Source organism: Pteropus medius, unplaced genomic scaffold (assembly GCF_902729225.1).
Source record: "Pteropus medius unplaced genomic scaffold, Ma_sr-lr_union100, whole genome shotgun sequence".
In the NCBI taxonomy this organism is placed as follows: Eukaryota; Metazoa; Chordata; class Mammalia; order Chiroptera; family Pteropodidae; genus Pteropus; species Pteropus medius.
In genome coordinates this window covers 10964530-10977255 of record NW_024349798.1, presented here as the reverse complement: position 1 = coordinate 10977255, position 12726 = coordinate 10964530, and the positions used below count along the sequence as shown (strand labels likewise).

Below are 12726 nucleotides of genomic sequence, written 5' to 3'. Positions count from 1 at the left end.
ATGCCAACAAAGACACCTGAAGACTACAAAGCTAGACCACGGCACCAGCTTCCCACTCTGGTTTCTGCCCTGTGACCTTTGAGCCGCCTCCCAGCCAGGTTGACAAGGGAAAAACTCAGCTCCAAGAACCAGCCCCCGCAGGTTACGAGGCCAAGCCCGAGTGACTCAGCCTGGAGAATAAGCCAGCTTCTTTTTAACAATTTTATCCCAACAACTCTTAAAAGTCGTAATTCTTACCTATAGCCTGCCAACTCTCTGAAACTGTATGCAAAATGCTGTATGGGCATGACAGGAGTGGGTAATAGGGTTTTGGAGAGAGGGTCTTCCAGGTTCTCACTGCTCTAAAATAAATTCTACAGCCATCTTTAAAAGAGGATCTGACCTTTCCTGGTAATCCAGGGTCAGAGTGAACCCCTCCTTATGCCACACCAGAACACCCTGGCATGGTTCTGCATGGCTTTCTAAGCCCTCTGCCTAGCTCTCCCTGCTGACACCATGCCTGCTTCAGTGTGGCCCAGCTCCCCTCCCGGGGTGCACACGCCACGCTCCTGCCACTGGGGAAAGCAGATCGGTGGGCTCGTGTAGACTCAGATTTCCACTGACAGTCGCCAAGGCCAAGACTCAAGCCCTGATGATAAATTCCCAGGGGGCTCCCTCTGAACCTCAGTTATTATACCATGAGCCCGCACCTCAACCAGGTTTTAATCTGGAGTATGAAGGGACTACAGCAACAACCTAGACTACTTTGGCTCAAACTTCAGTCACCTGCCTGCCTTTACAATTTTTGCCATGTCTCTGTGTTGTATTATTCGTTATTTACTTAATCATTTTATTTGAATTCACTTTTTGAAACCCAAATACATTTAAGAAGAAACTATCAATTAAAAAAGAATTTCTTTAAAGAAATTGTTTTAAAAAGGACATTTTAAATCACTATTATCCCCTTCAACCTAGCAATCACGTTTGCAGGAATATTTATCTGGAAGATATGCCTCCAATAAAACGAAAATGCACACGCGCTAGGGTGTTCGCCGTGGTATTATTTGTCATTGCAAAATACTGGAAACTACCTAAATGTCCAAGCATAAAGATTAACTGAACGAAGTATGGTACATGCACACAGGGCAGCTGTAAAAGGAACTGAGGAAGACTTCTGTGAACTGATACGAAGCGATTTTCAGAGATATTGCTGAGTGAAGCGATCAGAATGCCAAAGAGCATGTACAGTGTGCTACCCTGTGTGTAAGGAAGAAGGGAGAATGAAAAACATACACACGTACACTTCTTTTTACAAAAAGAAACAGGAAGGATATTCCACAAAACGATCAAGTTCCTTATCTACAACAGGCAGGGGGAACAATATGGGAGAGTGAGACACTCTTTTAAACATACTTTTGGCATGGTTTTGAATTTGTTAACATTCTATATAGAAAAAGAAATTAAATCAACAAAAATGGGAAGGAAGAACCCCAAATGGAATAATAAAAAAAAAAAAGACCCAAATTTATGTCAAATGAATACTGGACCTGCCCTGAAGGGGAAAAGAAAAGAGAAAAGGATAGACTATTGCAACTAGTTTACGAACACAATACTTGACTCTATACCTTTGGTTTGGGGGCAGATGAAGTATTAGGGGTGGGTGGGAATTGCAAACAATTCTGAATTCTTTATTTATTAAATAAGAAACGATTCTGAAACTTTTTAGATGTTATATATAGAATATATACGTGTAGAATATAGAATTGAGAGAATAAATCTATTGATGCCGATGGGAGCGAGAGCTCTCACTGTGGAAAAAGGAAAAACATATAAATCTGAAATGGAGGAAGGCAGGACAGAGCCCTCTGGGAACTGATCAGAATTAGAGGTACTGGTATGAATATGTGATTTCTAAAATACAGATATGCATGTTTGAAGGTATGTATATGTATGCATGAATAAGTGTTTATTTTGTGTATATATATGCATGTATTTCCTAGATCTGTCCATTGAAAAGGCCAAAAAGCAAGACAGCCCAGTAGCGAAGAGCACATCCAGTGCCCAGATCTTGACCTCTAATACCATCGCCCATTGAGAGGAATGAGGGCTTTTCAGAGAAATGGCTAATCCCAGGGATGGGCAGAGTAGGTACAAGATGAACCTAGAATACCTTGTTATGCCACAAAGTGTAAAGACTGCTTGAAGAAATGATGGGGCCTTATCACAAGGACACAGCAGCCAGTTTGAAAGGGTTCCCAACGGCCAAATCTGGGACAATCTGAGTATCAAGTTAATGAAATATAGTAATGAAATATAAACCACTAAGAATCTGGAATCTATGAGTCCCTGCCAAGAATAGACAGATAAATAAATAAATGGGGAGAAGGGGAGGAATCTTGCTTATAGTGGAATGTGGACTTTTAAACATAGAAAGAGTATCAATGTTGGAAAACGAACACTTTGCCACCATTCTTGCAAAGACTGGAACAGGCAAGAATCATCAGTGAATGCCAAGACTAAGGGGGAATCTTAATGAGGCACGGGACATCTGTGTATCAGGGTCTCCCTATGGATTGCTGCTTAGTTGCAAAGAAAAGAGAGAGTAACTATATGGCAGAGAAATGACAATACCTTAACCGGGTGACCAAAATTAACATCACCCTCAAGGGGCAGAAGGACATGATGTCATCTATGCCATATTCCAACCAAGAATGCACAACCTCAATCTAATCACCAAGAAAGATCAAAGACAGAACGAGGAACATTTTATTAAAACAAAGGAGGAGGAGGTTCTGTATTCTTCAAAAAATGTAAATGTTTTAAAAGAGATGGAAAGGCTATGGAAATGTCCCAGAGTGCCGGAGGCTCAAAAGACAGCACGATAAAAGGCACTACGTGACCCTAGACAGGATTTTGTACTAGGGGGAGGAAATACTCTAAAAAGGACATCATTAGGCCAATGGATAGACTGAAACGCAGACAGTACAAAACTATTATAAAGCTGATAACTGTACTGGGTCGTGAAAGAGAATGCTCTATTCTTAGCAAATGCACACCGAAGAATTTAGGAGAGAATTTTGCAGGATGCAAAAGTTTGTGAAGTGAAAAAGGAGGGAGGAAGGGAGGAGGAAGTCTCAGGAGGAAGAGGAAGAAAGAAAAGAAGAGAAAGAAGTGTGTCATGTAGCGATGTAGGGAGAGAAAATGTAAATAAGAAAGCAAATGAGGTACAATATGTTAAAAAGTGAAACTGCGTAAAGGATAAATGGGTGTTCTTTATACTATTTTCATTTTTCCAACGTTTTATTAATCTGAAATAACAACTATAAAACATAAAAATAGTATAAATAGAAAGTGACTGTGAAAATATATATGATGAATGAACCAAAAGGTGTCTAGGCCCACTGTGTGCATTGAAAAAGGCAGGTTCAGGCATGGGAGAGAGGAGTACGGAGCGGCACCCCAAATCCAAGGCTCCCCGGAGCACTCACTGAAAATCCTCTCACCACGGTCTTTAAGGCCTGCTCTGTCCAACCTAAAAAAAAATCTCCAAATCCCACGGTTGGGGCGATGATGACCTAGTGTAACCTCTGCATTTTACTGAAGGCGACACTGAGGCACAGAGGGATTCAGGTGGGGCCTCCACTCCCCCGGCTGTGGCCTTCTCTTCTCGTACCGCCCGTTGGCTGCATTTTGTAAATAAGCATCTGTGTGGTATTAGCTCCTGTACCAGGCACCATAGTCCACAATTCTGAAGGCTCCAGAAGCCCAGTCTCTTGGGTGGTATGACCCCATTATACAACCGGAGTCTAGAGACGCTGGGAGCAGGACCCCAAACTGCCAGCTCCTCAGGCTCCAGCAGGCCCTACCCAGGCCTTCCTCAGCCTCTCGTTTCTACAAAAGCCTCCAGAGCGGAATAGGATTTACACACTCACGTGTGCAGAAGCACTGTTCATGACAGCCAAAAGATGGAAGCAACTCAAGTGTCCATTGATGACGAATGAACGGATGAGCAAACTACGGCATACTCCAAAAAAGAGGATATTGTTCAGCCTTAAAAAGGAAGGAAATCCTGCCACTTGCCATGACCTGGATGAACCCTGAGGACATCATGCTCAGTGAAAGAAGCCAGTCACAAGAGCAGAAGTCTTGCATGATTCCATTACATGAGGCGCCTTGAGTACTTGCATCCACGGAGACAGAAAGTGGAGTGAGTGGTGGTTGCCAGGGGCTTGGGGGAGGGGCGATGGGAGCTGTTTAATGGGGACAGTTTCAGTTTGGGAATATGCGAAGGGTTCTGGGGCCAGGGGTGACAGTGGTTCCTCAACGGTGTGAATGTACAGGAGAGGCCTGAGGGCCCTCAGGACCCAAGGACGTCAACTTCTGCCTCTCGATACGACGACTCTGGCCAAATCTATGAGCTTCCCCAATACTCTGACACTCTGATGTTTTAAAATAACAGCAATAATTCATCAACTGGTCTGGGATGATGTACGCTTTAATCTGATTAATATTTGGTAAATAAAGTGCTTTTCAGGGAAATGGCAGGCATGACCTCCCGACAGTCTTTGACCTCACGAATTCCAGGATTTTCTCAGTTGCCCCCTGTGTTCTACATTCCAGCAATCATGGAGAGGACAGACAATAAACAGAGGGGAAGAGGAGAAAAGAAGGCCTTAAAAAGAAGGTTAAGGGAAGCAGGAGAGAGAAGCCCTTGCTGGTTGCCTAGGGAACAAGAGGAGGACTGCATGCTACTGGCTTTGGAGCAGAATTTCAAGAGGCAATAGCACCTGGCAACAACTGGGTGTGTATGTACAGAGTGTTTAGGGTGCCCCTTTCTTTGTTTTTATTATCTTTTACTGAATAGCATGAGACTGAACTCAGAATGTTTTTCTGGGAAGTTGCTTTTCAGAGGATTTGTCTAAACTGACCTCTAGTCCTTCTCATTATACTAGCTGAGCCCATTTGAAAAGCTGGCACTCCCACAGCTCTCTACCACACTGGCCCAGCCTACCAATCCACTATCTGCCCTATCTCTCCCACACACACCTGCCACCTGCCACACACACACACACACACACACACACACACACACAGCACTAGCCACCTCACTATTCCCCATTCCAAAAGGGAAATGGGCCCGACAGAAATGTGCCGAGGTGCCCAGGCACAAAGTCCCCTCTGCCAAGCTCAAGTTCCCCTTCCAAGCTCCTGACCCTGCTCCCCAACTCAGCTGGGGTTCCTATTCAGTGCCCACGTGTCACGTGCTGAGTGCTGAGGCACCGATGTTCTCTGACAACCTGACAACCTGAGGGCTGGGCCTTGTGAAGCCCCCTCTATTGGTGGAGAAGCACAGAAAGGGTGATGACTTACTTGCCCAGGGTCACACAGCTGCTCAGGGGCAGACCTGCAGGTCTGGGATTCAGACCCCAACCTCCTCATGGCTAGTCCCTGGCTTTCCCCAGTCAGGGAGCTCTGCTGGGCCTGGGGTCTACTGTGGCTTTACAATAGGCGTCAGCTATGAGGTCAGGTTCCATTTCATGTCAGAGAAGAGATTTCAAGGGGGGGGGAAAAAAAAAAAAGCAAAGCTGGGGCTGCAAACTCCCAGCTGACCTGGCAGGTTCAAAGTCAATGCTGTCACCTGCACTCCATGCCCTTGCTGGGATTCCAAGGGATTCCAAGACAAGAGCAGGCTTTGAAGGTCAGGCCGCTAAACTGATATCTACTTTCTCCACAGGCAAAATACAGAAGCCAAACCCTATTTTTCAAACAAGAAGTTCAGATGATTGATTCTCTTGTCTCAGGCATGTTTATTAAGTTACTGCTCTAAGTGAATCCAAAAGAGATGAATGCCCTTTCAGACCGAAGAGCAGGCTGGGACACGGACGCACATCCAGTGAATACTCCTCCGGCTGCACGGCGAGGGCACCCCTTGTCTTCTCTTCAGTATTCAATTTCTGAAAATTTAGGGGCCCTGTGATTTTCTTGGTTTCAGAATGAGTTGCCCGTCACATTGAAGCAGAGCAAATTTCTTTGCAAATCAGGGATGGGAATGGGGAGGTCCAGGGCTGCACATTCATTTCACACGACTTCCTCGTCTGGGCTTAAATGTGGAGGAGGTGTGAGTTTTGGGTGCCGCATTTGTAGAAAAAAACATGTTAATGCCACATTCAAATCAGGTCATGGCAAAATTGTGACTTGTAACCACATGCCTCTTTACTCCTGTGCTTTCGGCTGCCTTTTTTTAAGAGCTCGGCACTAATATGGGGATGGCAGGGTAGGCAGTGGGTAACTGGTGTCAGCCTCTCTTTACTGAAAAGTCACCTGTGCCTGTCTGTTAACAACCAGTCTGTCAGCAAACCCCTAGATCCAGAGACAAAACGAGATGCCTGCTAGAGAAGAACTAATTTGGAGCAGAAAATAGCCATTTCTCTACCTCAAACCGGAAGAGAGAAGATGGCCTTCAGAGGATGGGAGTATACAGAAATAGTGTGGCTTTCTAGGCTAGCATCTTCTGTTTCTGCTGGCCCAGCATCTGTGCCCCCTTTCTTCTGATGAATGCATCTCATTTTTTACTGAGGGAGTCACTGCAGGGCAGACACGTGACCCAGGCCTGGCCAGTCAGCGCAGAACATGCCTCTCCAGCGACAGGCAAGCCAGGCCCTTTGGCATTGACAAGTATTGGCCTCCAGACTTCAGCTGCAGCCAGAGGGAAGGGGCAGCTCCCTCTCCACTGGATGGTAAGTTGGCAGGAGGCGAGCCTGGCATTGTCGACAGTCATCTCTGCACCTGGCTTTAGCCCTGCCTAAGCCTCTCAGTTACAGGAACAATAATCACCCTTTTTGCTTAAGCCAATCTGAGTTGAATTTCTAAATCTTGCAAACTCAAGACTCCTAACATGTCCTCATTAAAAAAACAAAAACAAAAAAAAGGTCATCACGTGAATTATATTTTCTATACTCATAATTTCCAGAAGGGAAAATGAGGCCCAGACTTGAGGATACCATCCGAGGCCCACAGTAAACCTGGATGTCAAAACAGGGGTGCAAGTCTGCAAGTCAGGTCTCCCGTCTGCCAGGCACCTCTCCATCTACACTGTCCTCTAGCTTGAAACTGAATGAGAAAATGTGCCTGACGCCCTTCCAAGTCACAGGAATTAACAACAGTCTAAGGAGAGAACACCCACCAGCCACGCCTTCAAATATAGGAATAACTAAGAGATCAAATATGTGATTCGAAAAACCCCAGAATACAACTCCTGCTGCCCAGTCAGGTGTCTCTTTGCTAGACGGGCCTGTGAAAGTTGTATTTTTTTATGGGGAACTAGGTGGGAAGACTAATGCGAGTTCTCGAAAATAATAAGGCACCAAAATGCGGAGGGCCTCGCTGAGAGCTGTGCTCAACTGGGCTTCGAAGTTGGCACCAACAGTCCAAGCAAAGCCTTGGGGGAATTCCTGGGCCCTGTCTGGCACAACCTGGCCAAGCGACCGCCTGGAAAACAGGTTTCTGGAAGCTGGTAAACATCCCTCCCCTTGCCTCCGGCACAGAGCAGGTGGACTGGGTGTGCAGGAGTCCTTACTCCGACCCCAGCAGTGAGCTAGAAGGGCAGCCTGGCCAAGCCACGGAAGCCCCTGTGCACAGGCCTGGGCCGCCTGGCTGACTCATTTGGTTGTGTGTTCAAGGCCAAGCCTGTCCTGTCCACACCACGGTTAGTCACAGCCCAGGACTGGTTAGAGAGCAGCCCTTAAAAGGACTGGAATGAAAGAGGTAGCATCTTTCCAAAACAAAATCGACAAGAACACAGTGTACAAAATGGGGTAAAATTGTCGTTTTCCCCTTCATGTGGCTATAAGACAGCTAAACCTAGGGTTTAAGCAGACAATTTTCTCCCGAGTTAAAAAAAAAAAAAAAAAAAATCCAAACGATGCAAATGAGCAAACAAGTATGGCTTCCCTCATGTTTGCCCTTCACCTCCTACCACCACCAAAGTGATATTTGCTGGCGAAGGTTTTCTGAGTCAAAAGAGAATTCCTAAACCAAAATGCTTACCCCACACTTGGGGCGGAAATAAAAGTATACTGGAGATCTCAGCCTCAAAAAGAGGGCTGGGTGGCACCAGAGAGATGCTTTGGTGATACTTATCAAAATGTGTTCGTGACATTCACTGAGAACCGCCAAGAATCAGAAAGAGGCCAGCTGGAAGGGGACAGGGTGGGAGTGGTTTGGACAGCACAACTGCAGCTAACTCTCCCAAATAAATGAGCTCCCAGTCACTGATTTACTGAGGCGCTCTGTTTCCCAGCTTCAGATGCCTGGGACTAGGGACTCACACAGTCCAGGCTGATGGGGCAGGGAGAGCTGGCTTCAGAGCAGCCACTGCGAGCCCAGGACCCAGGAGGATGGCTTGTAGGAAGTGCTCCCCACAACCCCAGCACATCACAGTCTGGAGCTGAGGAGAGCCAGTGTCTGTCCCAGGAGGTGTGGTGGGAGCTCATGCCCAGCAAGCAGAGCCCCCATCCCACTTACACCCCATCACCTCCTTCGCCCTGAGTGTCTGGGGCCGCGGCCAAGGACCCCTTCTGTGTGGCTGTCTGCCCAGCCCATGACACGAGGAACTGGACGGTTTAAGATTGCTTAATCCCAGAGCAGACCATGCTCCCAGACTGAGAAGGTCTTAGCATCTAAACGAGAGAGAGGTGAAACATAAAATAGAATCATTTCTGACAAAGGCAAAAAAGAGGACTGAACTATTCTTATTGAGCACACAGGCACCAAACACAAGTGTACCTCACTCTAAACAGACTAGACTTCTAAAGAATCTTAATATAAGAACCTAGGGGATTATAGTTGATTATTTGATTCCAAAAAAACCCAATCTTATCAAAAGCAGTTCAGTTCATTAAACATTGGCCCCCTTCCTTCCTGCAGTGCAATGGAAATAACGACTTCTGTCAAAAATCATAATCCCAAATTATCAGGAATAGTAAGAACAGCGATGATGATAAAGACAATGATGATAATAATGGCAGTAACAGTAGCAGCAAATACTTATGACATGGGCCAGGTACTGTTCTGAGCATATTACATGTCTTGACTCATTTAATTCTTATTATAAAGTAAATACTACTTGTTACTCTCTTTTTACGGATGGGGAAACTGAGGCATGGGTTAAGGGTAAAGAACCCTACTCCAGGTCACCCATCCGGTGAGGGCAGGCCTTGTACCAGATCTGCCTGCAAATGGCTGGGCTGTATAGAGTGAGGTACACAGGTGTCGGGAATGAAGAGAAGCACCGGCTGACACACAAGAGGGGACCAGACACAAATGACAGCCTGGCTCGCAGCGCACTCACCTTCATTCTCCCCACTCGTCTTGATGCCTTTTGAACCACCCTCTGTACCTTTAGCCTTCTCGGCGTCGTCTTGGGCATCCTCAGCGGGCCCTTTCTCCTCGTCTTCTTCCTCCCCAACATTTTTGTAGTTGGGTCTCTTTTGCACCCGCCGCTTGCCTTTGTGCTTGTTCATCTCAAGGGACCGCTCGAGCGTCTCGGTGGGTTTAATGAAGCACCGAATGCTGGGCTTGGCCTGGGAAAGTTGAACCAAGACAACAGACGGATTTGAACCTTGGTACCTCACTGGATCCCATCACACTGCCCGAGAGTTTCTGCCCCCAAGAAATTCATTTCCGAAACAACAAATGCTACCTCCTAGGCTTACAATTATGATTATTATTAACATCATCATTATTAAATAATCAAGACTACAGCACCAGCTACCTTTTCCTGCCCTCCATCCAAAGTCAGAAACTCCCTACCTCACCAACACCAGCTCCCTGCTTCCCAAAGGCAAGTCATTTGCATAAGATAAAGACTTCTGGTTAACACTTTATGGTACTTTGTATGTGCTAGATGCTGTTCTAAGGGCTCCTGACTATATTATCTCACTTAAACTTTATGACCCCGTGAGATAGTACTGTTATTATCCTCATTTTACACTTGAGGAAACTGAAGCTCACAGACACTAAATGATCCACCCAAGGTCACACAGCCAGGAGGTGGAAGAGCTAGGATTCGAAAACACATACCATCTGCACAATTTATGTCTTAACTATAGCACACTGATGTTATTCTAACCTAGATAAATTCATTTTATGAATGGGACTACGACAAACTAAAAAGCTCCTGCAACAGCAAAAGAAGACATCAACAAGGTAAAGAGACAACCATACAAATGGGAAAGTATATTTGCAAGCAATGCCTCCGATAAGGGCCTAATATCCAAAATATACGAAGAACTCATACAACTCAATAACAACAACAACAACAACAACAACAACAACAAACAATCCAATTAAAAAATGGGCAGAGGACCAGAAGAGACACTTCTCTCAAGAAAACATACAAATGGCCAACAAACATATGAAAGGATGCTCAACATCGCTAGCTATTAGGGAAATGCAAATCAAAACCACAATGATATACCATCTCACACCTGTTAGAATGGCTGTTATCAACAGGACAAGTAATAACAAGTGTTGGTGAGGATGTGGAGAAAAAGGAACTCTCATACACTGCTGGTGGGACTGCAAATTGGTACAGCCACTATGGAAAACAGCATGGAGGTTCCTCAAAAAACTAAGAATTGATCTACCATATGATCCAGCAATCCCTCTACTGGGTATTTCCCCCAAAGACTTGAAAACATATATCCGAAAAGATATTTGCACACCAATATTCATAGCAGCATTATTCACAGTGGCGAGGACACGTAAACAACCGAAGTGTCCTACGATAGAAAACTGGATAAAGAAGCTGTGGTACATATATACAATGGAATATTACTTATAAGTATTTCATAAGAAGGGATGAAATACTGCCATTTGCGACGACATGGATGGACCTCGAGATAATCATTCTAAGCGAAATAAACCAGACAGAAAAAGTTGGAAACCACATGATATCACTTATATGTGGGATATAAACCTAAAAGCAACAACAAACGTGACAAACAAACAGAGACTCGTGGATGTGGACAATGGATTAGCTGTTACCAGAGCGTGGGGGGAGAGGGAGGGAGGAGGTAGATGGGGTAAAGGGGTCAAATATGTGGTGACAGAAATCTAACTATGGGCGGTGAAAATACAATGCAAAATATATATGGCTTACTGTTGAATTGTATACCTGAAACTTACTGGATTTCATTAACCAATGTCACCATAATAATATGAATGAATGAATGAATGAATGAATGAAACTGTATAGTACAAGAAATGGAACACCAGTGTACCTTGCTATTATAAAAATAAATAATATAACAGAAAAAGCAAGGTAACTGGATATAGTCAAATGCTGGCTCTCCTTAGAAGGGGGGCCTACTAAGTATCAGTGATAATGCTCATCGCCAAGGGAAGCTTGCCCCAAAGGAAGAAGTTTTTTCCTAAAAAGTCAGAAGGCTTCTAAGAGAAATGAAGAAGGCCTGTTGTAAACATGGCTGTATTTCAGTCCTTATAACAACCAGGAGATATAAGGATTATCAGTCTCATTTTACAGATGAGAAAACGGAGACTCAGGAGTATTAGGTGACTTGCCGGATGTCACACAGCTGCTGAGCAGCAGAGTCAGAATTTTAATAGAAGCCTGCCCAATTCCGAAGCTCAAGCTCTTCCTAAAATAACAGTGCTTCACCAGGAGCTCAAACTCAGTTCTATAATTAGTACTCTCTAAAAAGTATTTACATGCAAACAGATTAGAAAGAAACAGAGACAAAAGAAAACTGATTTATTTGGGGCAGGATTCTGACTGAAGTGTTTTTCTCTTTCCAAGGTCTGGATGATGTTCAGACATCATTTTATCATTAAAGAAGGAGAAAGTTTTAAAGTAAACTTTTCCATTATCTTGATATGATTTATCCATCTTCTGAATTTACCCAAACAACCACCAATTATATTCCGGGGGGCCACCGTTACCTTGCCAATAAGTGGAATGTGTTCAAGGAACACAAATTAATTTCAATAACACTCAAAACAAAACGTTAACTGAAAGCTAAATTAGCATCCAAATTTGAACATTAATTTTTATTTACCCACTTAGAATTATTCAACCACAGAAATGACAGATGAATTAAGATATAATTCTAGTGTCCAGGAAACCCAGAGAGCGCATTACAGACGCCAACCCCCAAGAGCCGAGATGGGAGCATTCCGAGTGCGCACTGCTTGACAGACGGCATCCATCAGAGCCCGCTCAGGATGCTGCGATGGAACGCAGCCCTGGATCCCCACCGCATCTTGCAAAAGTTAGGGCTCCTAGATGAAGTGACTGTTCCTCCAATCACCACTTACCCCAGTGAGTGTTAGGGCATGCCATTACACAATCAAAGCTTTCAGAAACAGAAAACTGAGACCCATCGCAGAGCAAAACACCGCCCAGTTAGAAGTTCCGAGCAAATTCACAAGGATGGTTGTAGAAACCTCTCCCTGAGCTCTGTGTGGACTCAGATGTGCAGAACTGACAGAACTTTGGGAAGTGAAACGGTGCACAAAGCCCAGGGCTGGTGGACCTGTGCAAACCCGAGCTGAACGCCACATGAGCTGTGGAGCCTCTCTGAGCTTCAGGCTCCTCGTCTAACACATAGGACAAGTAACTCTGAACTAGAGCTGTATGAAATCAAAGACATAACGTTCCTTCAGAACCTGGCGATACTGTAAGCAGCCAACGTATGAAGGACAGTCACCTTCCTTTTCCTTTCTACA

General features: G+C 44.9%; 1 protein-coding gene across 1 annotated transcript in view; it reads right to left on the bottom strand.

Annotated features, from left to right (window-relative positions):
• Positions 1-12726, bottom strand: part of CLEC16A (C-type lectin domain containing 16A) — a 199619-nt gene that overhangs the window by 139227 nt on the left and 47666 nt on the right. The window contains 1 exon segment of the mRNA XM_039885578.1: positions 9329-9560. Coding sequence (XP_039741512.1) covers positions 9329-9560 — 232 coding nt within the window.